At 55.2% G+C, this 27,554-nt stretch overlaps 6 protein-coding genes across 6 annotated transcripts; 1 reads left to right on the plus strand and 5 right to left on the minus strand.

Annotated features, from left to right (window-relative positions):
• Positions 1-258: 258 nt before the first annotated feature.
• Positions 259-2,388, minus strand: ISF_06016 (extracellular serine-threonine rich protein; the record flags this gene model as incomplete). The annotated part of the gene is made up of 2 exons (XM_018849620.1): positions 259-2,277; positions 2,332-2,388. The coding sequence occupies 2 exons, from the start codon at positions 2,386-2,388 to the stop codon at positions 259-261; spliced, it is 2,076 nt and encodes a 691-aa protein (XP_018703118.1).
• Positions 2,389-8,004: 5,616 nt separating this feature from the next.
• Positions 8,005-8,528, plus strand: ISF_06017 (hypothetical protein; the record flags this gene model as incomplete). The annotated part of the gene is made up of 2 exons (XM_018849621.1): positions 8,005-8,086; positions 8,182-8,528. 2 exons carry the CDS (start codon positions 8,005-8,007, stop codon positions 8,526-8,528), a joined length of 429 nt encoding a protein of 142 aa, XP_018703119.1.
• Positions 8,529-9,399: 871 nt separating this feature from the next.
• ISF_06018 (ankyrin repeat and zinc finger domain containing protein 1) lies at positions 9,400-11,414 on the minus strand (the record flags this gene model as incomplete). Its single annotated transcript, XM_018849622.1, has 2 exons — positions 9,400-11,297; positions 11,372-11,414. 2 exons carry the CDS (start codon positions 11,412-11,414, stop codon positions 9,400-9,402), a joined length of 1,941 nt encoding a protein of 646 aa, XP_018703120.1.
• Positions 11,415-12,414: 1,000 nt separating this feature from the next.
• On the minus strand, positions 12,415-15,258 carry ISF_06019 (hypothetical protein; the record flags this gene model as incomplete). The annotated part of the gene is made up of 1 exon (XM_018849623.1): positions 12,415-15,258. The coding sequence occupies one exon, from the start codon at positions 15,256-15,258 to the stop codon at positions 12,415-12,417; it is 2,844 nt and encodes a 947-aa protein (XP_018703121.1).
• A 1,573-nt stretch (positions 15,259-16,831) lies between these two features.
• ISF_06020 (hypothetical protein) lies at positions 16,832-19,286 on the minus strand (the record flags this gene model as incomplete). Its single annotated transcript, XM_018849624.1, has 2 exons — positions 16,832-19,028; positions 19,105-19,286. The coding sequence occupies 2 exons, from the start codon at positions 19,284-19,286 to the stop codon at positions 16,832-16,834; spliced, it is 2,379 nt and encodes a 792-aa protein (XP_018703122.1).
• A 2,236-nt stretch (positions 19,287-21,522) lies between these two features.
• Positions 21,523-23,773, minus strand: ISF_06021 (cryptochrome DASH; the record flags this gene model as incomplete). Its single annotated transcript, XM_018849625.1, has 2 exons — positions 21,523-23,182; positions 23,265-23,773. The coding sequence occupies 2 exons, from the start codon at positions 23,771-23,773 to the stop codon at positions 21,523-21,525; spliced, it is 2,169 nt and encodes a 722-aa protein (XP_018703123.1).
• Between the last annotated feature and the right edge of the window lie 3,781 nt (positions 23,774-27,554).

Consider the following 27,554-nt stretch of genomic DNA (forward strand, 5'->3'; position numbering starts at 1 on the left):
TGAAAAACCAGTCCAGTGGGTATTAATTAAACTGTCTGGTCCCTAGAGTTAGGCTCTAGAGAACACTTCGTATAGAGTCAAGGATCGTAAGAATTATAACAATAGCGAGTCCATTTGTCGTCCTACTTCTTTGCAGCCAAAAAAGGGTCCCAACAAATGTCTCTTATCTGGTTCCTGAATAGCATCCAGATCTCTTTTTTCCATCATGTACCAAAAATAATTATCAACATACACAATCAACACACAAGCACTGCTACTTTACAGAGCAGCGATGACGGCCATGACGACGGCACCGAGGATGCCGGCCTGGGCCTTGCCAGCACCACCTACAACGACGGGGGGCTTGGTGCCAGAGGGCACGGTGGGAACACCAGTGCCGACGGGCACGCCGGGGGCGACGGTGGTGGGAGCGACGCCGCCAGTAGGGACAGGCTGCTTCTCACCAGCGGGAGGAGGGGTCAGGGTGACCGCGGGAACGGGAAGCTGGGTGCTGATGACGCGAGTGGTGCTGCTGCCAGTGATGGTGGTACCGCTGGTGACGCAAGGCTCAGTGACCGTGGTGTCGATGGTGATCGTGGTAACGCCACCACTGGGAAGAGGAGCGGGTGTGACGGTGATGATCTGCGTGATGGTCTCGGCACCAGTGACAATGTTAGGGTTCTTTCCGGCGTAGGGGGCGCAGATACCCTGGAAGAAGGTGATCGAGTCGGCGACGTTCTTGTCGCTGCCACCATACGAGTACAGGCACTGGAAGACGTTCTTGGTGTACTCGCTGTTCTTGCAGAAACACTCGGCATCGGCGTTGTTCTTGCACTCCTTAACGAGGTCGAGCCACGACATCAAGCAGCGAGGAACAGACTCGGGGCAGGGAAGAGACTGCGAAGGAACAGGGGGCGAGGTCTTGGTCTCGCTCTCCTTGGGCTTCTCAGAGCTCTGGGTGGGCTGGGTCTGAGTCGCGCCGGGCTGAGTCTGGGTGGTGATGACAATAGGGCGAGTTTCAGTGACGGGGCAGATGGTGGTGCTGACGACGCTGGTGAGGGTGACAGTGTGAGTCTCGCCAGGAGTCTTGATAGGGCAAGAGGTGATCTCAGGACCGCAGCTGGTGATGGTCTTGGTGCTGGTGGTGAAGACTGTGGAGATAGTCTCGTAGGTGGTGGTGATGAAGCTGGTAGTGGTGCCGGGAGGAGGGGTCTGGCCGGGAGTGGTCTTGACGGGAGTGGACTCAACAGGAGTAGACTGAACAGGCGTGCTCTGGCCAGGAGTGGTCTGGACGGAGGTGGTGATCTTGGTAGTCTCGCCGGGAGGAGTGTTGACAGAGGTGGTCACCTTGGTGGTCTCGGCGGGAGGAGTACTCTGGCCAGGAGTGGTCTGGACGGAGGTGGTGATCTTGGTAGTCTCGCCGGGAGGAGTGTTGACAGAGGTAGTGACCTTGCTGGTGGTCTCGGCAGGAGGAGTGCTCTGGCCAGGAGTGGTCTGGACGGAGGTAGTCACCTTGGTAGTCTCGCCGGGAGGAGTGTTGACAGAGGTGGTCACCTTGGTAGTCTCACCAGGAGGGGTGCTGACAGAGGTGGACTGGGCAGGGGGGGTAGTCTGCTTGGTCGTAGTACCGGGCACAGTGCTAACTGTGGTAGAGGTAGTCTGGGGAGGAGGGGTGTTCTTGGTCGTGGTCTGAGCAGGAGGAGTGGCGGGCGGCGAGTTGGTAGTCTTGGGAGGCTGAGGCTTGCACCAGAACTTGATCTTGTGGCACTTGACCTTGCAGCTCTTCTTCAGCAGGAAGGTTCTCTTCTGGTTGCCCTGGTTCTGGGGGAGGACAAGCTGGACAGACTTGGCACCACCGCACTGAGTGTTGACGATGGAAGTACCCTGGCTGGATACGGGGGACGACTGCTTGCAGGTAGAGCCGTCAGGCATGGTGTAGTGGAACTCGAAGCGGGCGTCGAACTCAGACTCAACAGAGAAGCTGTCAATGTCGAAGGTGCCAATGTCGTTGCCGGCCGAGATGACGGGGTTCCCGCTCTCGCCGTCAGCGCCAACGTCAGCCTCAATGACCTTGCTTCCATCATCCTGACGACCAGCCAGCATGTCACGACGACCGAACTTCTTCTTGCAGGTCCAGCCCTTGAAATCGCAGCCGCCATAGCCGCCGATGGGTCCGATGGGAGTGTCCTTCCAGTCGTAGCCCGGAACCTGGTCGGGCTTGCAGATGACGGGCGTCTTGCCGGGGCAAGTGAAAGGCTGGAGGTTGGTCCAGTAGTCCAGAACAGCACCGAGAATGGCCTAGGAGAGTGTTAGAAGGGTGCCTGCATCGTAAGGGCGCTGACAGAAACACACAGTGGCAGAGGCCTGCTCAACAGTGGCCGCAAGGGCCAAGGCGTAGGCAACCTTCATGATGTATATAACACGATTTGAATCGACGTGTTGACAGTAGAAAATATACAGGAATAAGAATAGTATGAGAGGTGAGCGACAGTGGTTGATATAGGCGAGATCAAACTCGATGTTGTAAGCGACGGTGGTGTCAAAGAAAACGAACGGCTTTGACGTTTGAGAACGATGAACAAGCAATAAGAAATAGACAGGTAAGAAGGAAATATAAAAGGACACAAGAGAGGATGGGACACAAGAAGGACTCTGGGACAAGATGAGGTGAGAGGCTCCATCTATATACCACGAGCTGGCAGCGGCATCCGTGCAGCATGATATGGGACTGGCCACGAACGGAGCTGGGCCGACAGCGGTACCTGCATGGCGAGAAAGGATGGCATGTCATAGCCATGGCCACCGGAGACGAAAGTCCCCATCGAGCGAGTGAGCGAGTGAGCGAGCGATAGGTCTGGCGACGGTGCGCGCGCGAACGACCCGGAGCCAAAGAGCCCCTGTCCAATATCATCCTGAAGCGCTGGAGAGAGGCGGAGTCGGAACCTCGAATCAGGCACGCTCGAGCATCCACCCCGCGATGGTGGTTTCGCGGGACCAAGTCACTAACAAAGCACATCAAAGCTGGTGGCTGGCCCGCTCGCATTGTTCGCTCCAGGGCTGATTCATGCATCCCGGCCTACCAGGGGCAGCCCCTGCAGCACCCAATTTAGGTTGACGAGGAGATTGCAGGTTCCGCCTCGTCCAAGCCGACCTAGTTCGCCATGCGTTGTGCCATGGTCAAGCCAGTCTGTGCTTCGGCCTTTGCTTCCCCGCTTGCCCTGTCCATCTCTTGCATGTCGTACCTGCGCACCGGCCTGTACTGGTACTGCGGAACCTTGTACGAATACATGCTGGTGCGGATGGCTCTGCCTCCTCTTCTTTCGTTGTCCATATTCCATATTCACTGCCCATCGCCGTACCTGGTAGCCATGGAACCGCCGACCCTGTCAAGCTTCAGGCGAGCCGACATAATTAGCGTCCAGCTAGTCGTTGTTCGGCTTGGTTAGCAAGCTACCTCTCTAGCAGCGCGGGGGTTGGGGTGAATGCCGAAACAGCGTCTGGCGGGTCGTAGTTTGGGATTGTTCCATCCCAGCGTGTCAGTCTGATGATGGGTGGCTCCCAAGCGAAGCCAACCGTGATGTTGACAAGGCGCAACAAGCAGGTACGACAGGGCTGTCGCGGTATGGGTTGGAAACGGAAGGTTGAATTGGAGCATAAGCCAAACTTAATTGTTCTTCCTTTGACGGCAAACCAGCTTTTTGGGGCTCCTGTACGATGCAGTCGATAGATTTTACCAGGAACAAGCTTATCTGTCGCTGCGCTGGTGTGACCCGAGTTACTGCAGAAAGGAAAGGCCTGGCCGATTAGGTCAGCGCATAGTACTGACAGATCGAGAATTAAGCGCCCAGCTTCCAACCATGAGACAAACGAACGAACTACTCTCTTGGACAACAAACAAGTTCGTATCATCGCAACGACAACGCCATCCTTGCAAGCAGGGTCTAAGTCGTAAAAATATTCATTGGACAATATTCCTTGTCTTTCTATCATTTGTCAGTGTATCCTGCGGGCTTCTTGTGTTCCTCCCTAACATCCAGCCACACCATCCACCACCCCTCGTAACACAAACTAACTCACTTCTGCAAGGCACCGAACTCTCTCATGTCTTACCTTCCGGCCGATTCAGGTCGCCAGCTCCATTACTCCGCTGCTGTCTGAGATCTTAGTACCAGTCTGTCACTAGAAAATCGCTTGCCGTTTCACAAACAATCCTAGTGCGCCATGGTCATGCTGATAGCCAGCAGTTTACTGACTATACGATGTAGATCTTCCTGACTTTCGAATAGAAGGCTCACTCTATTTTGGGATGCTCCCATGTAAGGTGTGGTGGTCCCGAGCTTGGCTTTCAAATTCATGACAAAGCCTCGTCCTGCCTCGCGGAACTAATCAACAGATCAATATGGCACGCCGTATCCGTATGGGTACCCAGCAATGATGGTCTCAACTTACTGGTACCAGTCCGACCTCCGGATGCACTGGCCGAACTCGTTTACCGCTTCTATCGTACAAATCTTCCTGCAAGTTGATGGGAACCGCTGGGACCGTTTGACGGCATATCCTTGCATACAGCTTGGCAACATTCTAAAACCTGGACGACCCGCTCCGCGTTGGTGTCGGAACCATGCAAGTCTCGCTAAACCTGGAGGGTATTTACTAACTAGTTAAGTCCCTTGCGGGTGACCCACGGCATGGTTCGGAACACCCATCGCCCAAGGCGTAAACTATTGAGATTTCATATTGCAAGCGTGCCACTGGACTAACTACTCGAGGAACAAGCTAGAACCAGTCTTCGGCAATCCATTTTTCCCAAAGATCCAGAATGGCGCCAGTCAGCAGGCCTTCCGAATTCTAGCCCAAAATTCAGGAGCTTGGTTTCAGTGGCAGCCCTGGAAAGCAGGTTTACGGTGAGGCGGGCCGGGATGGCCTATATCACAACCCTCACCTAACTGCAAGCCCATGCCTAGGAGGGCTCCAGCATGGGCGATGACACTCTTTTTATAAAGAGACTTGGCACTTTCACCAGCCAAGGCTTCCGGAGCTATTGACGCTGGACTCTCCACCGGGAGCAGGGTCCAACGGCCGTAAGAGTCAGGGGGGCCTGCGATGGGAGTTTTACCAAGACGGGAATATATCAGCATGGCGCGGAAACTTTTGCGAAAACAATGGAAAAAATCCCATCTCAAAATGGATCGATCTTCCTGTAAGTCATTCGCTTCTTTCTTTTTTTCAGCAATGAAGACGAATTGCCCCTGGTCTCTGTCATGCAGCAACGCTGCACCGCCACCTACTATATGCTACCCTGGGGTATATCAATGCTACAAACACGATGAGAGATTTGCTGATATCCGTAGCGATCATATTTCCCGCTCCTATCCCCTGGGCCTGCATGAAGATGAGCTGATTCAACAACTAAAAACCCCATGGCAATACAGGGCACCATCAGACAAGTTGGCCGCGCAGCTCCGGTTTAAGTAGTTCTTGGCGACCATACGGTGACGGGCGAAATGCAAGGTTTTGACCTGATCAGTGATTGCTAACACGACTTGCTACGTTAGAAACCGGATTCTGAACAAATTTCACCCAGCGAGCGGCGACAGAAGCGTTCCCATCGATCTACCCCGTTCTCAGGCACGCATTATGCCTCCATCGTCGAATCAGCCAAAGGAGAGGCTCGCCCCCATCCTCGGTGGCGTGTTTCGGGTTCCGGTGAGGTCTGGTGTATTCATAGTAACAACACGGGATTGGCTGGGGAGGCGGAGGTGGCCAGTTTACATAGGGCACGAGGGTGGCGCCTATAACTTTCTCGCGCCAAGCTGGTTGAGGCGATTTGAAACACTCCGATCCGGCGGCCCTCGCAGCAGTTAATGATGTTTTCTGGCACCACACCTCTGTACTTTACCTGCACGGCCCTCTCGAAATCTACCCCTGAGTTCCACAATTCATCTATTTCCTACTCTGGTCAGCGACTTACACGAGCCCCAACGACGCCTCGCAGCCCGGCTATTGCATGCAGCCTCTTTTTCCCGAGTATTCTAGTCGAGGTGCAAGTTATTCACCCGCATGTGCATGTTCTATTTTCAACTCACTTGCAGAACTTTTTTCTTGTCGTTTTTTTTTTTCGCTCTGTGCCGATGGATGGCTCGTTGCGGCTCAAGGGCTCCCTTGCTCTTCCGAGCAGCCTTGCCTATTCCAGCACTTATCGTCATGCGCTGAGAATCTGAGACGTTGCAGCCCTCGGCGGGATGCCACGCTCGTATTTTTCCGCTCACGGAGGTGGCTATGTGTGCAGGTGCCGAGAAACGCTGCTGACCATACGAATGACTTCGAACCATGGCGTCCGCCGTTGCCGGTGTCGTACCTGTCCCCAGCGAGCCAGTCGGCGGTGCTCGGCAAGGCGACTATTGGTGAAGCTTGGTTGCCTCCTGGCTTTGAAGTTTTTTCCAAGTTGGACATTTGGAAATTGGGTCAGCCTCAAGTCCCGACAGACAAGCTTCCAGGCACAACGCCACAAAGCACGCATGGCAGTGCTAGCCCTGGCGAGATGAGATGTGCGAGGCCGCTTACTGCAATAGGAAAGCCTGGGTGAACTCTGGCCAGAGAGACAGAACTTTATTTCGCAAGAGATTGCTACCCATATCCTATGGTCTCTATTAAGGGTATATACTTTTGGCGCTGTGGCGGCGCGGGGATTGCAAGTCATCTCAACTTCGTGAACTTGCTGAACGACAGCTGGACTCCGCATGCATAGATGCATTAGCGTGCGCGCACGCTCGTTCGCTTCCTGCGATCTTCAAGTTGGCGGAGAAGAAAGAGTATCTGTGCGTTGATTCTCCTCGCTTGGAGCTTTGTTTATCATGCAGTCCGGACTTTGCAGTCCGGATTTACTCCAGAGGAGCCGCAGGCTTGTAGTTGCAAGCCGCGCATGAGTTTCACGGAGCGCTACATTTTTACGTCTAGGGTAGCACTGCCTTGCCGCGGCAGTAAGAGTGATTTGTATTGAAGCAGTAGAGCTCATGCCCGGTATTAGTATCATATTGTGCGTAGAAGGCCGAGCTGATATGAATTTTCTATTTGAGTGAATAATTATGGCTTGTTTTTCAGCGCTGTTGCTTTACATCAACTTTGGGGCATCACGCAGGAATGCTACTTTCTACAAACTATGGCATCTTAACGATGAGCGCCAGTACGAGCAGCCCTATAGTCTCCTCGGTTGCTCGGATGATAAAAAAAACAAGTCTATACCAGGTGACAGCTGAGACGCGTTTGAGATTCAATCAGGAATTTATGTGATCGGAGTTCTAAGTGACCAGACACGGGCTATTTCCAACACAGTTTCCAACGACCTCGCCGGCGTGAGTGATAACCGAGCTGAGCTCTCCGTCCAGTATGCCACGACGTAATCAGCCCGAATTTTAAGATACACGCATAGTTCCGATTTTTTTGACCCCGATGACTCGATATGCGAGCCTTGCCCACCGTCCCGTCGCATCTCTATCGTCGGCCTGTTCGGGTAATCAAGAGGCCATCATCGGCACATACCACGCGACCAAAACAGCCCGACCAGCCGACTATATTCATGTGCGCATGGGCGCTCACCTTGAACATCTTCCAAAACACAATCCTTCCTCGACAATGCCGTGCATGCGTTTCATGGCACAAGACGGGGTGCCAGTCGGGTAGATTTGAGGTGATGCAGCGGGAAAGGAGGGCTACGTCGTGACGCCAGAGAGTGCTTTGCGCATAAGTGAGATTCTTGATTGGTACCGGAGAGGGGAGAATGGAATGTTTTGTCGTTGCAGAACTGTTCCGATGCCGCCCAAGGGGTTATGATGGTGCCACTGATGAGATATAAATATGACCGGCGAGATGCCTCAACATTCTCAATTGTTTTCGGCAGACAACAACCTCCTTCAATCAACAAAATCAGCAAAACCAACAGTTTCAGCAATATCAACAGGATAAAATAGCAACAGCCACGATAATATCAACAAGATCACCACTCACCTCTCCACAAACACTCCTACCATGCGCTTCACTGCCACATCCCTCTTCTACGTCGCGGCGCAGCTCGCCCTCGTCAACGGCCTGGCCGTCCCTATCGCCAGAGGTAAGGTCTTCCCGACATACGCGTAGCTCCTACCCTTCTCGCTGCACTCACGGAAAAGATCGACCGTTTCTAACACTTTTATCCGCGCCGCTCAGACGAGCAAGCAGCGGCGCAGCAGATGCAAGCCCGAGCCGAGGGCGGCGCTGCGGGCGCGGCCGCTGGCGGCATTGCGACCATCCTCAAGGACCATGTCAAGTTCATGACAGCCCCGGCGACGGCCGAGGAAGAGATTCCCAAGGAGGAGAATAATGCGATGCGTGAGGGCCACCGACAGGTTCATAAGAGCCTCTACGAGATGATGACCGGCGGGAAGAAGGCCGGCGACGCGGCGGACAAGGCCGGTGACGCGGCGGACAAGGCCGGTGACGCGGCGGACAAGGCTGGCGAGGGCAAGGACAAGGGTAAAGAGAAGGGCGCAGAGGATGAGGAGGAGGACGCCTAGACGAGTGAGCGCATGAGAACAAACGGCCTGCCGGCGTGCTCGGCTGAATCATGAAGAAGCAGGCAGGCTGATGAATCGTTACTTAGCAAACGACTTAATACAGAAGCTATAGAATTTTCTTGACATTTATAAACGATATTCAACATACATATCCAATACACAAAGGATCTTCTCACGAGCCACCGCCAATGGTACCAGATATCCATGGAATATGAGTAGAAACGACCGACTTGCGTGCATGCACGGATCGAGTCTGACACGAAAAGAACAGATGAACAGCCGCGTCAGCAAGAGGAGACGAGCGGAAGACTTGGACCGAAGCCACGTTGACGGATGCCATCTGCATTCATGCAAAGCGGCCATTCCGCCCAATAACCGCCACCCATCGTTCGATGCATGCATGCACTGAGCATCTGAGCCCACGAAGCTCGGGGCATATGAATGTCGGTCAGTTGAAGGAAGCAAAGATGGCCCCGACGCCAACTGAAAAAAAAACTCGGATCCGTCAAGGTAGCATGCGACCTTCGTTGAGTTCCCACCGCCCCGTACGGTGATGGGTTGCATGAGTGGTTCCATGACGGTTTTGGCGTGGGACGTGTCGCCCGACCAGCCGCTCGGCCCGGCCAGGGGAATCGTGACATCGCATTTTCTGCCATGGCCGTGTCGCTCGAGCATCTTCGGAAATGAACGTGAATTTTATTCTCCAGCAAAAATCCCCATCGTTGGTGTGACCTGCAGCTTGGCGAAATTGACATGATGTAACTAATGCCCTGTTTATTGAGCAGGCCCATCCATCCTTATCAGATCCATCCTTGTGAGCCGGGGAACAAGTATCGTACCATGTGGAATTTCCGCTATCAGTGATTTAATCTTACTTGCCCTGCATCTTCTTCAGTCGCTCTTCCGCCGCGCGTGCCCTCCGCTCTCGATCCAGCCGCAGCCGCATCTCCGGCGTCAGCCCTCTGGCCTCCTCCTCGCGCCGCTCCTGTGCCGTCTTGGGCGGTGCGCCCAGCACCTGTCCTGCCTTCCCTCCCGCGTGCCTCGTCTCCGGAACCTTGGGTCCTTCCTTTTTTAACCGTTCCTCTTCAGCGCGACGCCGCTCTGCCTCTTTGGCGTCTGCCTCGTCCTGCTCGCGCCGGTTGCGCTGCTCAGCCTCAGCCCGGCTCATAGCCGCCGGCACGCCCGCCGCCTCCCAGTCCCACCGAGACTCACCGAGCTCGGCGCGAGCAACGCGAAACGCGTCGCGCGTCGCCCGGTCACCCGCCAGCTCGAACGGCGTCTTGCCTTCGGCGTTACGCAGAAGCGGGCTGGCACCGCTACCGCGGGTCAGAATGCCGAGCACCATAGGCGCGGCGTTCTGTGAGGCCGCGAGGTGCAGCGGGTACGGCGTGTGGTGGTGCGCCTCCGCGGGCTGGAACGCAAAGTCGGCGGACAGCTTGTTGTTGGCAACGTATGCGAGGAGCGCGGGTAGTTTGGACCGTCGGATGAAGGCCTGAAGTTGCGAGGTGTGTAGCAGGGCGCTCTGCTCGGCTTCGGTGAGCTTGGGTTTGGAGGGTTTCGGAGTTGATGGCGTGGAGGTGACTGGCGTTGTCTTCTCGGGCTTGACTTCGCTTGCAGGGTCGATTTCGCGGACCTTGAGCCTCGTCAGCTCGATGAAGCACCGCATGAGTTCCTTTTGTGTAGGCCGGCGTGTGTTGAAGGGGAATCCTCGCATTCTTGGGTCGGTATGTCGTAGAACTTGGTTATCGTAGGGCCCGTATAGCGTCCGTCTATTGGTGATGCCTGTCGCGCGAATGAACATGAGCTCCGAAGTATCCAACAAAGCCTTCCAGTCGTGGAGTAGCTCCCGAACGTCTTCTACTAGCGCTTGCTCGTTGTATCGTCGGAGAGTTGAGCCGGCAGAGTGCGCTGCGCCTTTCGCGTTGTCGTTGGCCGATTGCGAACCACCCTGCTTCCGTCTCGTCGTGTACCTGTGAAAGGTCTTGTGCGCCAGCACCGTCGCTTCGCGGTTCATGGGCGCATTGTGCCTGCTTTGGCGCGGCGCGAGGGATACCACCATGGCAGCAAAGTGGCCGCCTCCAATCATACACAGGAAGATGTGAGGCCCTTTGTAGGCGATCGGGGCTAATGTGCCGTCCTTGGCCGGGTGTGGTATTGTGACAGGATCCAACTGCTTTTTGCGAAGCTCTTCGGCGAAATCAGCAGTCTTCTGCTGCTCATTGGTAAATAGCGCACGGTATATCGCAAAGAAATGATTTTTGGGAAGTAGAGGCGAGCTGAACCAGAGCAAAGGCGTCCTTCCAGGGTTTTGCACCTTGACTTGGTTGTCGTCGTCGTCGTTTGCTGAAGCATTCCTATCGGCGATTTTGGCTTGCCGCTTCAACAGCGCAGTCAATGTAGTATCGTTGCTATCTTCTTCCTCGTCGTCATCGTCGTCCGAATCGGAGCCCGAGAGCGACTCGTCAAGGTCCTCGACGAGCTTCTCAAACTCCGTCTCTGAGACGGGTTTTCGGCCGCGCAGTTTCTGTTTGAGGTTGTAATTGTGAAGATCTGATTTTAGGTGCCCGCGCTGGTCCAGAACGTTGCTAAATGTGAGACCGCACATTGAACACGACTGCGATCCGACAGGGCTTGCATCGTTTGTAGAATCGGTCTCGTTTGCGCTGGGCGAACTCGGCCGCTTCGACTCGAGAGTTGGGACGGTTTCGGATGTCTCGACATCGAGCTTTAGAGTGATTGAGCCGAGAAGCTGCGGAGGGAGATCATAGGCTGCGTTTGTCAGAACTGGTCAGCTAGCTGCTTGGTCACTGTGGCGGGGTATTGATTTGCGACGGCGAGCTTACCGTAGAGCGGGCGGCCCATGTAATCTTCTGGTTGGGGAGCCATATTGATGGTCTGGGGTTGATTGCCTCCGGATGGTGTCTTTGGTTGCTTTGCAGCCGCGATCTCCGCGGGTGGAAGGATTGCGTTCTCTTTTGAAGTAGGAAAGTATTTTGCGACGATGACTCTTCGCCGTGGAGCCTAGTCAAAATGAGGGTCTGAAGCCTGGATGCGCATGCCTGGTGAAAAGGGCAATTTCGCTAGAGTTACTTTTTGTTTTTAGGTAATTTCTGCTATTTTTATAATCTTGCCTAGTTGATAGAACATTTGAAAACAGTTATCTCCCGAATATGAAAAATAGCTTTATGAAAAATGGTAAAAGAATTGCTGGTCTCGAATTTCGACTGGTCAAGTACCGGCTACAAACAGCAGGCTTTTGGCCCACACCACGGACAAGTCTGCCTCTTCCATCAACGCCCATCTCACTACGCGTATCGAGCGTGCTTCAAGTGGGCATCAAGACGTCATAAATGGTTGATTGAGTTCAAAATAACTATGACACTAGATTTGGAGCGTTTTGACTAGAGCGAAAACTCGCATGCTCCAGAGTCACGGCGAAGGGGGGGGGGGTCATCCGTCCCATGGATCGGCCCATAGCAAGAGGAACGACTAGCAGCCTGTATACCAGTCTCCTTCCTTCACCGGTCGAATCGGGGTGCTTTCATATTGCGACTGGCGCGAGTGGCTCTAGGCAAGGAGCTCGCGAGGACTACAGTGAACAACTTCTATGCTGAGTAGTGCATGCTCACTCTCACATCACCATGGGTCAAGTCGAGCCAGCAGTAGAGGGCAGTCATTGTAAGAGGCAAGAAAAAGTTCAATATTGCACCCAATTTCACTCCCAATGGGCAATGTTAGTCCCTCTTTCTGTCTAAAACCCAGAATTCTATACTCAAAAACTCTAAACAAAACTCCTCCCAATGCAGGCCTGCTTATCTAAAAATACAAAAAAAGTACACAAAAGTACACAAAAGTACACAAAAGTACAAAATAGAACAAGGTAATTTTACCGTGTTCGGATGTTCCTCTTGCTTCTGCGAAGAGGCTGCAACGCTCGCCGCTCCGCGGATTCGCGGCGGCGTTGTCTGGCCCGAGCCCTTGGGGATAACTCGATCCTCGGCTCTTCCGTGGGCACATCCAGGTTGACAACCGGGGGGTCTTCCCGGATGACAAAGTCCGCATCTTGCGGAATATCCTCCTCCCTCAGCCGCCTAGCGGCTGGGCCCTCTTCACGAGGCGGTGCGTCCTCCCGGCTCTCCTCCCGATTCCAAGGAAGGGCCGCCAAGATCTCCAGGACAGTCCGCTCCTGTGGGCTGTCCTCCTTGACCACGGCTTCCGTCTGCCCTTCCTGCGGCTGTCCCTTGCCGTCCTCCCAGATCTCGAAGTCGCTCGTCAGCGACTCGAGATCGTCATCGTCGCCGGCACGCTGCCCAATCTGAGCGTGCTCTTCTTCGGCGGCGGGGGCGGGGGGAGGGGTGGGCACATACCGGCCTAGTGTGGCCGGTGCCGGGGTGGGCGTCCGCACGCGCCGTCGGTGGATGACCGTGACGACGGAGGGCGGGGTCTCTGGCCCGGGGGAGGCCGGCGACGCGCGCAGGTGGTCCGGCGACTCAATCGACCGGACCAGCTGCTGCCGCTGCGCGCTGCCGCTGGCTACCGCCCTGTTCTTGGACACCCTCTGCGTCGAGGGCACGGGCGCGAGGACGCGGCGTTGCTGGTGGGAGTCTCCCGAGGGGGAGACTCCCCTCGTGCTCCTCTTCCGACGACGGGCGGCCGCAGCCCGTCGCCGGCGATTCCTCTGCGCGGCCTCGAACTCGACCGCGAGCTCCGCGTTCGCAAACAGCACCTGCTGCGCTGCATGCTGCACCTCCTGGAGCCTCTTCTTTATCGCAGCGAGGTCGGCTGCGTCGGCGTCGTTTTCGTCGCCGTACGCGCTGCTGCTCGCGGACGCCTGCGAGGGCGGGTTCTCCCACTCCTCGCGGACCGGCGCCACGAGCTGCTGCTCACTGACCTCGGCGTTCTCGTCGCCGTATGCGCCGCTGCCGGTAGAGGCCTGCGAGGGCGGGATCTCCCGCTCCTCGCTGATCGGCTCCATGGGCGGCGGCGCGGCGGCGACGGCGGCGGCGGCTTGTCCCGGTCGCCGTCCTTGCCCTGGCTCCGCGGGGATGGGGGTGTCCCGCCTGGGGCCCCGAGAGCGAGCAAGAGACGGTCGCCGCACTTGTTCTTGCGGCGGCGCCGTCGCGGCGGTGGGGGATCCTGACCTGGATCCGGAGCCCCGAGCGCGTTCGAGAGAGGCGCTGGTTCGCTCGCGAGGAGGAGTGCCAGCCTGAGGACCCGCGGCCTCTGCTGGCGAGTCCTGAGCAGGAGGAGGCGTGCCAGCCTTTGGACGCGCTGCCGGGCGATGCGCGCGAATATCGGAAACCCAAGCTTCTAAAGCCTCGGGATTCTCGTATTCGTGCACGCTGCTCGGACTGCGGCTCGCCCATGAGTGGCTGGCGCTTCCGTCAACGGCGTCGTCGTCCGCTTGTTGCGGGACGTCCTCTTGCTGTGGGACGTCCTCTGGCTGCGGGACATCTAGCGCGACGAGGGGAGCAGCAGCAGCGTTGCTGCCGGTTCCTTCGGCAGGGCCCTCTGCAGCAGACTGCGCCGCGTCAGGTCCGCTGACGCGTGACTTGCGGTCTCTGCTCGGCCCCGCCTCCTCGTTGTCGGCCTCTCCTCCGTTGTCGGCCATCTTCCTCTGGCGGCGCCTCTCCGGCCCCTCCGCGAGGTGCTTCTCTCGCGCGAGCATGCGCTCTTGGGTTCTCTCGGCCCTCCAAACCCCCGCTTGCTTCGTGGCGACGCTCTGCAGGCGCATCGCTATTCTCTTGGGCATGTGCTCCAGAATATCGGTCCTCAGCGACCAGAACCTAGCCGGGTCCGCGAGCGCCTTGCTCCGCCGCAGCTCGCTCGCCGGGATGTCGCTGACGTAGCCGAGGTGCTCCATGAAGGTGTCGCGGACGTCGACCTCGTGCTGCCAGACCATGCCCGGGAGGTCGCCCCAGCAGCTCCGCCACAGCCCGAGCGGCTCCCACTGCATCAGGCGCACGCGCCAGTACGCGTGCATGAGCAGGTCCTCGGGCGGATCCTCCTGGGGCACCAGCTCCGGCCCGCCCTCCCGGATGTCGTCGGGCAGGATGTGCGGGCTCAGGACGAACTCCATGTGGTCGCGCTCGATGGCCACCTCGTTCAGGAACTGAAAGTACGGACGGGTGACGTCACCCTTCCGGACCACTTCCTGACGGGCGAATGGCGGGCCGCCGATGGCCTCCTGGTGCGACCACTTGCCCGACGGCAGCGTGTCCGGCCCGCAGAACCATTCGCAACTCTTGGCGAGCCCCTGCTCGATCCAGCGGTCCTCGACGATCTCGCGCGCCAGCTTCTGCAGCTCCTCGCCCTCGAGCCAGAGCTCCCTCTTCATGCGGCAGGCTGCCCACTTCTCGAGGAGCCGCTTCTCCTCCAGGTTCACTTGCTCCCAGTACCGGTTCGACGGCTGGGATGCCAACTGCCGGTCCAGGATGCGCCTCCGTTTGCTGGGAGGGCTGAGGTCGGCTATGCAGGGTTGTTCGTACTCCTGCTGCAGCTCATCGTCTAGGAGCTGCCAGCGCCGCTTTCGAAAGTTCTCCTTGATTTGGAGTTCTAGCGGCGCGTGTGTTGATGGCGGCGCTGGCCTTGAACGCCACGCCGTTGTTGATCGCCGCGCCGGTGTTGATGGCGGCGCGGCCACTTCAGTGGTTTCGGCCGCTTCGGCCACTTGGACGGCCTCGCGGCGGCCCAAGACAAAGTTTGAGAAACCTCTCAAGAAAGAAGCCATGTTGAATAGTGTTGTATGCTAGGATCGAGGTTTGTGATCACTAGCTGGCACGACTTATTCAAGTGGCGAAATGTAGAAAGAAAGAAAAAAGGCACAAAGACTTTGTAATATGTGAACTTTGTGCAGAGAGAGGTTCGTGTGCCAAAGTAAACGAGAACAAGGGAAGTTGTCGGGTCATTGGGGGCAATATATAAGAGATCTTGGCTGACTGACCCTTCGGTGCAACCAGACGAGGAGGAACACACGGCGCGTATCGACCCGGTACCAATGGCTGATGGGACGGCACAACAACCTCTTCGGACCGATTTCCCATACACGAGCTGCACAATCACAATGCAGGAGGGCTGGGTTATTAGCTGGCGTTCAACTGTATAACACTGCTCATCAATGCTGTGCTCAGAACTATCGACACAAGCATCCCTGCTTGCTTCCCGTGTACTACAAGAGTGCAACGTCTGGTAAATTATCCAGGAGACTATACTGATTCCATGCATTCCCAGAGCAGGTTGAGTAAATTGCACAGAAACAAGCTCCGTCTCAGAAACCAATACTAGGCAAGTTGTGTAGCTGGAGAGGTTGGCGGTGAGTGAGTGAATTGAGTGCATTCGCTGCCCAAGACGTTTTCTGGTGCGGTGCTCGTTTACGAGGAGACGTATGCAAGCCAGATCATTATGCGTATAGCAAGAATTGCTGGAATATCAAGCACCAGGTGTATGCTTCAACAGCTTTGCTCGAATGATACCGCGAAAGGGTAGCCCATGGCCGACCTAGGTCCTTCGTACCAACGCGGCACCAGCAAAGCGCCAATCCCAACTTGCACAATCTATTGCCTTTCAACCTCTCTTATCTCATCTTCATCCTGTGTGCTTCTCCGCAAGAAAGGACAAAAACGGATTTCGCTTGCAGTCCCGTGTCGCCAGAGGAAACCCATACCACCTGAGCGCCAACCACCCAAAGCAGAGCCGCTTGCCGCAGTCGCTCTGTGCTCTCCTCGCACAGTTTCGAGCTTTGCAGTTATTGGCTGGACAGCATGCACGAGGTTTGTGATGAGAGCAACGTGGCGCAGCGGGATGAACGGAAAAAGAGAGGGAGCTTTGTGTCGCTGGTTGGGCGCGTATGCTTGCGAGCGAACGCGCACAAGAAAGAGCTTGTGCGAGGTAGCATACGCGAATCACGGTTGGACAGTAGAGTGTAACAAGAAAATATTTTCTCAACTTTACTCCTTTTTTTCGTTATTTTTATTTTTTAAGAAAGTGAAAAATACAAGGCGGCAATGAAAAGTGCACTAATCCTGCATCTTACTGAAGAACGGTGCGAAGTATAATCATGTTGGGTATCATCTGCGACTTTGTAAAGACCTCAACCAAACGCCATGCCCATCCAAAAGCTCCAAAGTGGTATATCCTCGGCCAAAATCTAAAAACCCCCCCATTGTAATGTAACCTGTAGTAAATGGCAAGACCCCCCCCCCGGCACCGTGTACAGTATAGTAGAAGAATGACAAGTAAGAATAGAAAACAAAATAGAAAACTTTCCCCGCCTCTCCCCTATCTATACCAATTTCCCTGCGCATTTACTTCGTTGCAGTGCGCCGCCGGGTTCTCTTTGCCGGCGGCTCTGCATCCTGCGCCTCCTTGTCCTCCTCGGCGGCCTTGCCGCGCCCGCGCTTCCGGCTGGCTGCGTTGGACGGAGCGACTTTGACCGGGGCGGCTTTGGGCGTAGCAGCTTTGGCAGGAGCAGCTTTGGCCGCAGCGGCTTTGGCCGGAGCGGCACGCCGTTTCTTCGGCAAGGCTTTTGGTTTAGCACTTGCCCGAACGTTCTTGGCAGCCGCCTTCTCCGCAGCAGCCTTCTCAGCCGCTGCCTTCTCGGCCGCTGCTTTCTTCTCGGCCGCTGCTTTCTTCTCGGCCGCCAGTTGGCGCAACTTTGCGATGCGCTCGCTTCTTCGCGGCCCGGGAGGAGCAGTTGGTGCTGGAGTGGCTGCCCCAGTTTCACCAGTATTTTGTGAAACTGGGGGATCCTGTGCCTCAGTGGCTGGTTTGGCCGCGGGTGCTGCTGGCTCTGACTGTCCAACCGGAGACGGTCGATTCAGAGGACCTTGTGCGTCCGCTTCTTCCACACTGGCCAGCTCGAGTGCTTGTTGGCCGATGGACTGAGCTTCTGCCAATGCTGCATCCACGGCAGCGGGCTCCTCTGAAGATTCCGCGGTTGGAGGAGACGGAACAGGACGCGGTACAGGTAGCGGCACGTCAGGGGACGGCGATACGACGGGGGGCAACGAGACAGGCGGTGATGCGTCAGGAGGCGTCTGCAGAGCGGCTGTGGGCAGGGGCGCCTCCGAAGATGGGCCGAGACGAGATCGGTCCTCCTCATCATCGTGTCTCGTTGCTCCGGCTTCGGCTTTGGCTTCGGCAGCAGCAGCTTGCTGCTCGCTCAGAGCCACGGGATCCGCATCATGGGTCCTCTGGCCAGCCTCTTGCCCTTCTTCAGCCTCCGCCGACGTCTCTTGGAGCTGGCCAAACGAAACCATTGGGTCACGTCGAGCTACTGCAAGGTGACCGGCGTCGGCCCGGATCTCCCAGTACCGGTCCTTGGTCCACTCGAGCAGGGCATCGTGACGGCTGCGAATGTCGACCGCCTCGCGGTATGTGGCCGTCTCGTGCAGGTACTCCTCGATGGCCTTTTCGCGCTGCACGACCAAGTTCTTGGCCGTCTCGGATGCCTTCATCTCGCTCTGGGCCGCGGCCATCTTCTGCGTCCATTGCCTGAGCGCCCCGTACTGCGGCTCCTGGTTCTGGGAGCGAGGCCGCCTCTGTTCTTCCCTCGCAAACTCGAGCGAGGCTATGTCGAACCGATTATATGCTCGATCTTTTTCGACGCGGCGCTCCATCTTGGCCACTTCCGTCTGCAGGTACGAAGGCGATTCGTGAGGGCGCAGTGCTACCTTTCCTTGCAGCTGCTCGTACGAGGTATCGTGCTTGGCACGCCACTCATCCACGTCATCGTCGTACTGCTCCTTGTGCCAGTGCTCGAACGCGAGGTACTCTGTCCACATAGTCAGGCGATCCTGCTCCCAAAAGTCGGCTAGCAGAGCGAAGCCGCGATGCACCTGCACGCCGTTCCGACCCAAGCGCGCGCAAACGCTAGCCTGGTACTCTTCAAAGTTGGAGCATCTGTCGTCGCGCAGCAGTTCCCTCTCCTCCTTGCGTCTGTTCCAGAATTCCTCCTTCCGACCAGCGCTGTGAGCGAGACTGGGATCCGCCATAAACTGCAGCCACTCGCGAGCGCTTTTCGCCTCGCGGACCAGCGCCGCATTGTACGACTCATTCAAGAGTCTTTCTTCCATCAGACCCAGGCCGCGGTTGTACCCTTGCCAGCGGCTAAACTCCTCGAAGCGCAGGCACTGCCGCTCGAAGAAGTTGATCTCGGGAGCGTCAAAGTCAATGGGCGGGTGCAAGTAGAACGGCCTGACCAAGCCAGCATAACGGTGTGGATGCTTGAGCACTTGCTTGATGAACTTCGGATCGTACAGGAGCGGGACCTGGCGTTCTTTCAGCCAGTTGATCGACATGTTCTCGCGCCGGAGGTAGACTTGCTCTTCGAGCTTCCTCGTCTCCGCATCGACTTCCTCTCCGGTCTGGAAGACAGAGTAGCGTTGTGAGCTCTCGTCGTCATCCGCGGCCAGGATATTCTGGAGCCGCATGTGGGCAACCTCAAGGTTGACCGTTCTGGTATACACCCGAGCGGGTGGGGGAGTCGAGCCAAGGCGAGCTCTGCTACGAGTTTGTTAGAAGGAATGCCATTTAGGTACGTAGGAGCAGCAGCCAGGATTGGGCGAGGAGTACTGACCGCTCTATCTCTTGGGTAACTTGGACATCTCCCTCTGCCAGATACTCCTCCCCTGGAAGCGAGAGGTGTGTTGCATCGTCAGGCTGTGGTTGTGCTGCGATGATCTCTGACAGTACCTCGGTGCTCGATGAGCGTGCACGAGGCGGGGGGGTGTCGCTGCTGCTTGTATCCCAGTCCGCCATGTTTGATGAGGGATCTCTATACCCATCCATTTTGCTGACCGGGTGGTAACTTTGGATTGGGGGCGAGGAAGGTTAGGAGCAAAGGAAAGAAGCACTGTTCACAGTGGTGCGGCCCTAATACCTGCCCTACGAGTGACAAGTGTTGCAAACGATTGTGTTATCTGTGAACATGAAGACAAGATACAACTCGAGGCAGAGAGGGGAGGCGAGCAAAAGGCGGCTATATATACGCCCATGATGCCTTGCCCCTAGGAAGGCGATCTGGGTTCTGGTGGTGTGTGCAACGTCAGCGTGTGTGACGATGAATCGCTGGCTGGTGTTTCTTTCGCACACACACACGCATACACAGGGACGCACGACATACGCACATACACGGGCTCGACGCGCGCGCGCAACCCAATCAGGCCGGTTGTGTAGGCGCTGCGAACGGGCTGTTGGTGCACAGCATTTATGGTCGTGTGCGAGGAAGGGAAGGAAGGAGGAGGAGGAGGAGGAGGAGGGAGGCTAAGGGCGACCAAGTTGTGCAATCTCAAGGTTTGGTTTGATATTGAAACCGACGCGGCGAAATAGATGCTGCGGTGCGACGTCAGGAGGGAAAAAGGCAAAGGGCTTGGGGGGGGCCGGGACCGGAGCCTTTTCGTGGCGCGACTGGGAAGGAAGGCAAGAGAGGCTGCTTGTACAAAACAGATCAGATGAATGGGAAGAGGGAGACTCTGGGAATTTTCTGAAATCCAAGGAAAATAGGTGTCGAGCAAAGACAAGCTCTGGTTGTCTTGTCCGCCTGTGGAGAGTCGTCCATGCAAAAGGTCGGGTAGGTGCAGCCGGTGACCGCCGTTCTGCTCTATACGATTTCTGTGCGCAGTCTTGGAGCTGGGGGGCGACGACAGGCTCGAGGTTTCTATTTAACTTTTCTTCCATGTAGACGAGAAAAGTTAGGTAGTAGCGAGATTCGTGTTAGCAAGCCCTGCCTCAATTCGACACCATCACTATCTCGCCAACGGCCAGGCCAACGTCGATACACAATTTAGAAACTCGCGAAAAAGTATCTCGCTAGAACTACGAAACTTCTGCTGGTGTTTCTAAATAGGTTCTAGCAAGAGACAATTCTTTCCCCCCCAGGTAGTCAGTCTCGGACGCCATGCGGAACAGTCTTTCAGCTCAACCGCCAAGGCGGCTGCCATGTTAGCCGCCTACCCTACACGTCATCGTTAGTCTCTGAGCCTCAAGCAGGGACAATCCAATGTACTTTTAAATGTCCATCTCTGCTTGTTAGGAAATTCAAGAAGTGACAAACCTTGAAAATTACTAGTATACTAGGAAAGCAGTGACCAAATCTTTAGTCTGACTTCAGGCTTGTATGCAGCCCTCTCCGCGCGATTCGCTATGTCTTCAAACAATGACGTCGAAATGTATACTACAAAAGCTCAGATTCAAATTGAAAGCCCTTTCACTCATGTCAGGCGCCCAATACTTTTAGGCCCCCCTCCACCCCAAAGACTCGCAACAGCCGCCGCTTTCGCTCTGTGCTACCTCCCTCAACCAACCCAACCCCATGTCACAAATTATGCTACACAAGCTCTCTTCCACATTGTGCTCACAAATAAAAAGTCTTTCTTCTTTACTTTTTTCTTTTCACTCTCTACTACCCTTCCCGGATGCGGAATTACCCCTTGTTTCATCCAGCCAGAACACTATAGACCACTGTCACGCAGGGCGTCCCGCGGGTGTATGGCGATGTGGTGCAAACATGGTACATCGTATGGAACAGCATCCAGGGTTGCTTGCCACCCTGGGTGAACAGGACCCCGTTAATGTGTATGACTTTTGAGTAGTGAAGACGGTGCGATAGAGATACATTGGCGCACAAAAGAGGCTCCTCGAAATTGCGCAATACAGAGATTCTCCAAATCCCGCACGCGTTACGTTACCAGCGTGTGCACACTGTGTACACATCCCGAAAAAGAACCCTCTCGGTACAATATTTTGCCTCTCATTTACGTTCAGCTTTCTACCTGGCCGTCAAATTACGCAGGTCTAGGCATTATATAACATGTAATCATCAAGTTTCCCCCCGGCAAGCAAAACCAAGACAGACTCCGTAAAAGAAACGATGGAAACCCAAAGAACACCTCCGTTATATGCAAACCGATAGAGAAATCCCATCTATAATGCCCCATATAAACCAGTGTATAAAGCCAATTCCATATCTCGTTTGATGCCTTCTGTGCTGCTCCCTTTAGTTAGGCATGTATGTTCCCCTGCCCTGATGCACTCTTCCGGGTGGGTAGCCGCCGCGTCCGTTGCCCCGGCCCCGGTATTGCATGGCCGGTGGCGGCATTCCCCCTTGCATGTTGTTATAATCATTGAACACAGGCCGCCCTCCGGAGACCCAGCCGCTGCTCACCACTGGTGCACCGGCATTGGCAGCCCAGTGGTGAGGGGGTGGCCCTCCATGATGCATAGGCGGCGGCATACCCATGGGGGGCGGGCTCCACGCGTAGCCTTGCTGGTCGTATGGCATACCGGCTGCTCCATACATCGGCAGACCCGTTGGAAGCCCACCTGGCACCATACCCTCCATCGGTGCGGGAACAACCTGCACCGGCATGGGCATGGGCATGCCTCCACGACCAAAGCCAGATGAGCCACCACCGCCACGTCTCCCGCCTCGTCCATTTACGGATCCCCTTCCTCGGACAAATGGTCGCCTTTGTGACTTGGGCTTGCGGTCGACGGTGAATTCTATCTTCTTGAGCGGGTCTGTGACCATGATGTTGTTGGTCAGGTTCAGCTTCTCGAGCTCCTCGCGTGTCGCCGTCCATGCTTGAAACACATTTTCAATGTTTTCAAAGCCACGTACTTCGGGGATCCAAGTGCGCACGTATTCTCCTTGCTTGTCATAGTCGAAAGCTTGCTTGACGGGGTTAAATATACGGGCATCACCACGCGGATCGTTGCCAACGCCGGCAACGTATTGCCAATTGGCCCAGTTAGATGAAGCGTCATAATCAATCAACATGCATTCATACCATTCGGCTCCGTAGCGCCAGTCAATATCCAAATGCTTTGCGAAGAAGCTGGCGACGTTCTGTCTCGCTCTATTGGATGTATACCCGGTGAGGAAAAGTTCCCGCTGGGAGGCGTCTATAAGGCCCATTCCAGTGTCGCCTTGTAAAAATCGCTGTATCATTTCAGAAATTCTTTGCGGAGAAGGATCTTGACCTGGGCTGGCGACGGCTGGGCTAGCTGTCTTCCATTTCTTGGAGTACTGGCCAACTTGTCGGAACCCAGACGCACCAAACAGCTTTACGCCGAATTTTTTGGTGCAAAGTCGCATATAATCGCGCCAGAGAAGCTCCAAGCGAATGGCCTTGGTGCCATTATTTTCGCCTTGGCCGTATCCAGGGGCATCTTCATACTGCGAATCGGTGCCATCCTCGAATTTGACAAGTTCACTGTGTATTTGCCGGGCAGTTAGGCAGCCTAGGCACAGGAATGCGGAGAGCTTGGTGCTGAAATCAGGGCCAAGTAGACCATTCCTTGTATCAGAGTAGGAAGACATGGCTCCTGATTTAATCAAATGCTGCAGGCGATCCATCGCACTCTGCTCACCACCAATAAAAGGATGGGCAGATTCGGCGTCGTTGGGTAGGATTGGTGGACTGGGTAGCTCGAAGATGAGGGGTTTCGATAAGCATTTTACAAAGCCGTCGAGATCATCTGGAACCTGGAAAGGCATGGGCTGCGGCGGTATCAGTGCCTCCGGTGGGAATGGAGGCAAATGAGACTTGGACTTGGGATACACGGGGCGAGGCTTGTCGCGTAGCGGTTCTTGTGCCTTGCGGTAGGTTGTGAATACATCCGGCAACTCCTGGGTTGCAATGTCGAGGTCGCGACTAGACAAGTTGGATACTGAGTTAGATGTGTGCCGTGTATAGGCAGTTGGCCATGAATGTGGTAGGCAGGGCAGAAACGCACTCGTCAATATAATACTTCTCGTCAGGGATGAGGGTGAAGTCAATACTGAATCTGTCGCACAGGGCAGAGATGTCATCTTGATGTCGTCTCTCCTCGAAAGGAACGTCATCGGTCATCCAGACAGCGGAAACAGCGGCGTTACCCGAGGATTGGATGTGTTGGATAATACCGCGGACGATGTCGGCTGGTACTCCCATGCGGACGATGAGACCACTGTGACGTGAGACCAGGGTGTCTTTGAGATTCCAAACAGCTTCGGCAAGGAACTTTGCTCGATGAGGACCACATCGCCAGAATTTGCCGACTTTGCTCTTGGCTAGTGGAAAGGGAGAGATTTGACCAGGGCTGAGGAAGCCCGACGTCTCAATCTGATCGGGTGGCAGGACCACGACTGGGAGGAGGTGAGTAAAGTCATGATCCGAAGCTGTGGCAAGACGATGGAAAACGGGATTATCGGAAACTCTCAGATCGCGGCGCAGCAGATAGACGAGCACTCTGCTTGCAGACATGACGAGCTAGGTAGGTAGCACTGTTGGAGGCTGAGGTGCTGTGGTTACTTGCTGCCAATGCGAGCCGCGCCACATGAGCGTGTAAGAGGAGGCAAGTCGGAGGGCGGCGAGAAGTTGGCGGATTCCGAGTCGAATTAGAAGCGGAGAAATAGCGACCGGGACAGAGAACAAGGAACGGAGGTCCTGAGCGAGATCAGGTAATGTAATAAAGCTAGTTAGTTAGTCGGCTAGGTTGCAGGCTTGGTGGGCGAGGAAAAAGAAAGGCGACAAGACAACAGGCAACTCTAAGCCAAGATCCACAGGAGCATTGTTGGCGTTTTAATGCTGGCAATGGGTCAATTATGCGGGATCCAGGTAGAGGCGAGGCAGTCGGGCCTCCAATAACCTGGGTCAGTGTCAAGCTGTGAACGAGCTGTCGACGACCGTTGATGCGCGGGTGTGTATGGAGTAGACGCCACAGGCTGATATGGTGCGTCAAGCAGCGAACCGGGAAGTGAAGCCCCTAACGTTAATGGACGGAGGTACGTGAGGGTGAGGAGGGTTTGCTTGATAATAGGGAAAAAGGAAAGGGTCCAGGCGAAGATGAGGGGATGAAGAGATTGGCGGCAGGACAAATTCTTGTAGCCGAGGCCAAATCATTTGTCAATGGATAGATAGTGTTGCGCGTTTGTTTGGTGACGGATCTGGAGATGACGAGGCGGAAACGGAAATCGAGCCCATGGGATGAGGGAGGCCGTATGTAATGTAAGTAATAAAGCTAGCCTGGGACTCTGGGTCGAAGGAGTTGGGGTCATGTTGGCTTTTGTGGTGATGGCGGCGGGCTACTACCGGTAGTCGATGGAGAAGGCCGTGACGAGGCGGCGAGGAGAGTTTGCGGCGGCATTGGGGGCACGAGAACTGCAGCTGGGGGGTGTGAGAGGTGTGGGCGGTGTCTGGCTGGGTAGCGATGGGTGGGAGCTGCAGCAGGATGATCGATCGCGGGAGAGGGAAAGGCATCCATGATGGATGGATGGGTTTGGATGGACGGCTTGGGCAAAAGAAGGGTTGATGACGATGGAGGGGTGGTGATGGTGATTGGAATGGGGAATGAGAATGGGACAGTAGGTACTTGAGTATTGCCGCTGGATTGTATGAAGACGCAAGTATCTTTGGATTCGCTGGGTCGAAAAGGTGGGCGGATGGAGAAGTGGGCGGAGAAAACAGACCCCGTCCTGCTGCTCTTTCCAGCGCCAGCCCCTCAGCGCCTCCACCCCTAAAAAAGCTTGCTGGAGCGCTCCTGTTGAGACCCGGAGCGCTGTAATTCGGGCGTCGATGTCAGTAATAATGGACCATGTAATGCATACAGAATATTCTAAAAAAATTGATTATAAAGAATCATCAGTAATTTAGGATAAGAGACACTCGTACGATTCTTTTTCCTTTTGTTCCCATCGAAATCTCCTCCCAATTGCCGTTGTCATGATATACCTGGCCGCCTCCCATAGTTGGCCCCTTCTCGATATCCGGCCCCCTGTCCACCGTCGAGACCATCGGGAAACCCAGATGAGCTGGCCACTAATGTAGCAAGGGTACCATGGCACACCCGACTTCCCGTCTTTGGGAGACCAGCTTTGCACATTATCATGATAACTGACAAGGCTGAATTGCATTCTGATGTTCGTGAGCTGGCCAGAAGGTTTTACGACGACGCTTCAACATCAAGGTGACGGGGTGCGGTCCCTTACCTCTTGGTGCTGGAGGTACTGACTGGAAGTCAACGTACAGTACATAAGTGGACTACAAGGAAGATGCCGATATACGCCAACCCAGCGATAATTCTCGGTGTCGAGGCATTTCTTAACCCAATTTGGAATACAGTTTAGTAAACCTCATCGAACCATGGTAATTTTCCTTTTTCTGCTTGTATTTCCCCTGATATTCTTTTCGAAGGCCTCTGAATACTAGGGACGTGCGTTGTTGTCCGCCAAAACCTTGTCTTCGCACAGTCCGAACCTCCTGCCTTCTCGTTCACCCCTCATCCCCTCTTAAATTTAAGTTATAAGCTTCACCCACACTTCATTGTCGCATACGCCCATCATCAACAACAGCCTCTCCAAGTCCAGCAATCTGCGCTTCCCGCCACATCCAACACATCACTGGCCGCCCCTTGCCAGCCGGAGTCATCCTTTCTCTCCCGCTGCAGCCCCCAGCCAGGCTCCTCCTCGCACCCCTGCATAGCTGAGATGCTCAAAGCTAGCACGGTTCCCTGTCTACGCCAAGTGGGCGCTGGCGTCTCCGTCCTCCCGCTAACAACTCAAAAATGGCATCTTTGAAAGTGGTATTTGTATTTCAAGGATTGCATCCGACCTGACGACGAGCCGTTCTGCCTTGCTGATGGTAGGATGCGCAGGTCCCCGAGTAGAGCCAAGCCTGATGGCCAACAGGAAACCGGCAGCCCACAGAAGCTCGTGACGAATATCGAATACATCATCCCCGACATTCTCTGCCTCGAGTATATTCAATACATCACCCTACTTCCCACATCCATCACACCCAATGACGGCCCATCACCTGCCATCATCAACCTTGCCGGCCGTTTTGCGCCACAGCCCGTCATCCATGTCGGCCATGCATCATGGGGCTGATGTCTTTGCAACTGCGACCAACTATGGATAAACGCCTTTGTGATCGACATTCTCCAACCACCACCACTTGCAACTATTCAACCGACCCGTGTGCCTGTGCCAACCATGATTCAGAAACAAGATAACTTACACCCCCACCACCAGGATTTCTAATCGTCATTTCGGAGCCTTGCTTCTTCTCGGCCGGTTGGTTCACTCCGCTGGTTCCATGTCTCCCCCATCATTTTATTATCCACACGACACACTTACGAGTGTTGGGGTCTGTCCTCTTGTCTGATTACCTATCTTGACAAAGGGCTTTGACTATCAGATTAATTATTATGTCTCAGTACGCGGCGTGCACAGCGAGCGACCTTGTTACTCTGAGCATGCTTGATGGCCAAACTTTCTCACTCGCCAACGCCCATGAAGTCTTGAAAACCGTCTCCAGAAACAACTGCAGCTACAATAATCTAAACCGCTGGCGTCCCCTTTTTGGTGGTACTGTTACAGCGCCAATCGCATACTATTACGTCAAAAGCCCACCCACCACATCCCGTCTCCGATGGAAACCACCAGCACATCGAGTTTCTGTCATCGAAATCGTGTATGAACGTTGTTGGAGCTCGCGTGCTTGACCACCACGTAGTTGTAGTACGTTTGAGCTCTACGTAGTTTACCCTGTTTTGAGTTCTACTTGGGCATGTCTGACCGATATCAGCCAGTTTGCGTGACCGCGTTGAGCTAGCCCGCTCGTAAGACATCACAGGAACTCTAGCTGGTAAACGAGCCACGCTTGCTGGTGCCTGTAAAGTTGCATCCTTTATAGCAGCACGCACAGCACATCCGGTTTCTATCTACACCCTGTACTCTGGTCTTGATCCTGCATCTTCGAGACATTCTCCCAATGTTGGACGTGATTCCGCGGCGAGCCGCCCGCGCCATCGTCCGTGTAACGCAAGGCCTCAAGCCGATTCGATGTGGATTTCATGCCCAAACATCAGCAACAGGTTGAATTCTCCCCGAGACATCATGCAGTCATCTTATTAATCAGCCACTCGTTCTGCAGACCGCACCGCTGCGCTAGTTATTAGCATTTGCAGTGGTGCATCTTATCCCGCCAAACGCTACTCACCTCCACCAACTCCACCGCCAACTTCTTCATTCGAAATTACTAG

Source organism: Cordyceps fumosorosea, assembly GCF_001636725.1.
Source record: "Cordyceps fumosorosea ARSEF 2679 chromosome Unknown scaffold_15, whole genome shotgun sequence".
Lineage (NCBI taxonomy): Eukaryota > Fungi > Ascomycota > Sordariomycetes > Hypocreales > Cordycipitaceae > Cordyceps > Cordyceps fumosorosea.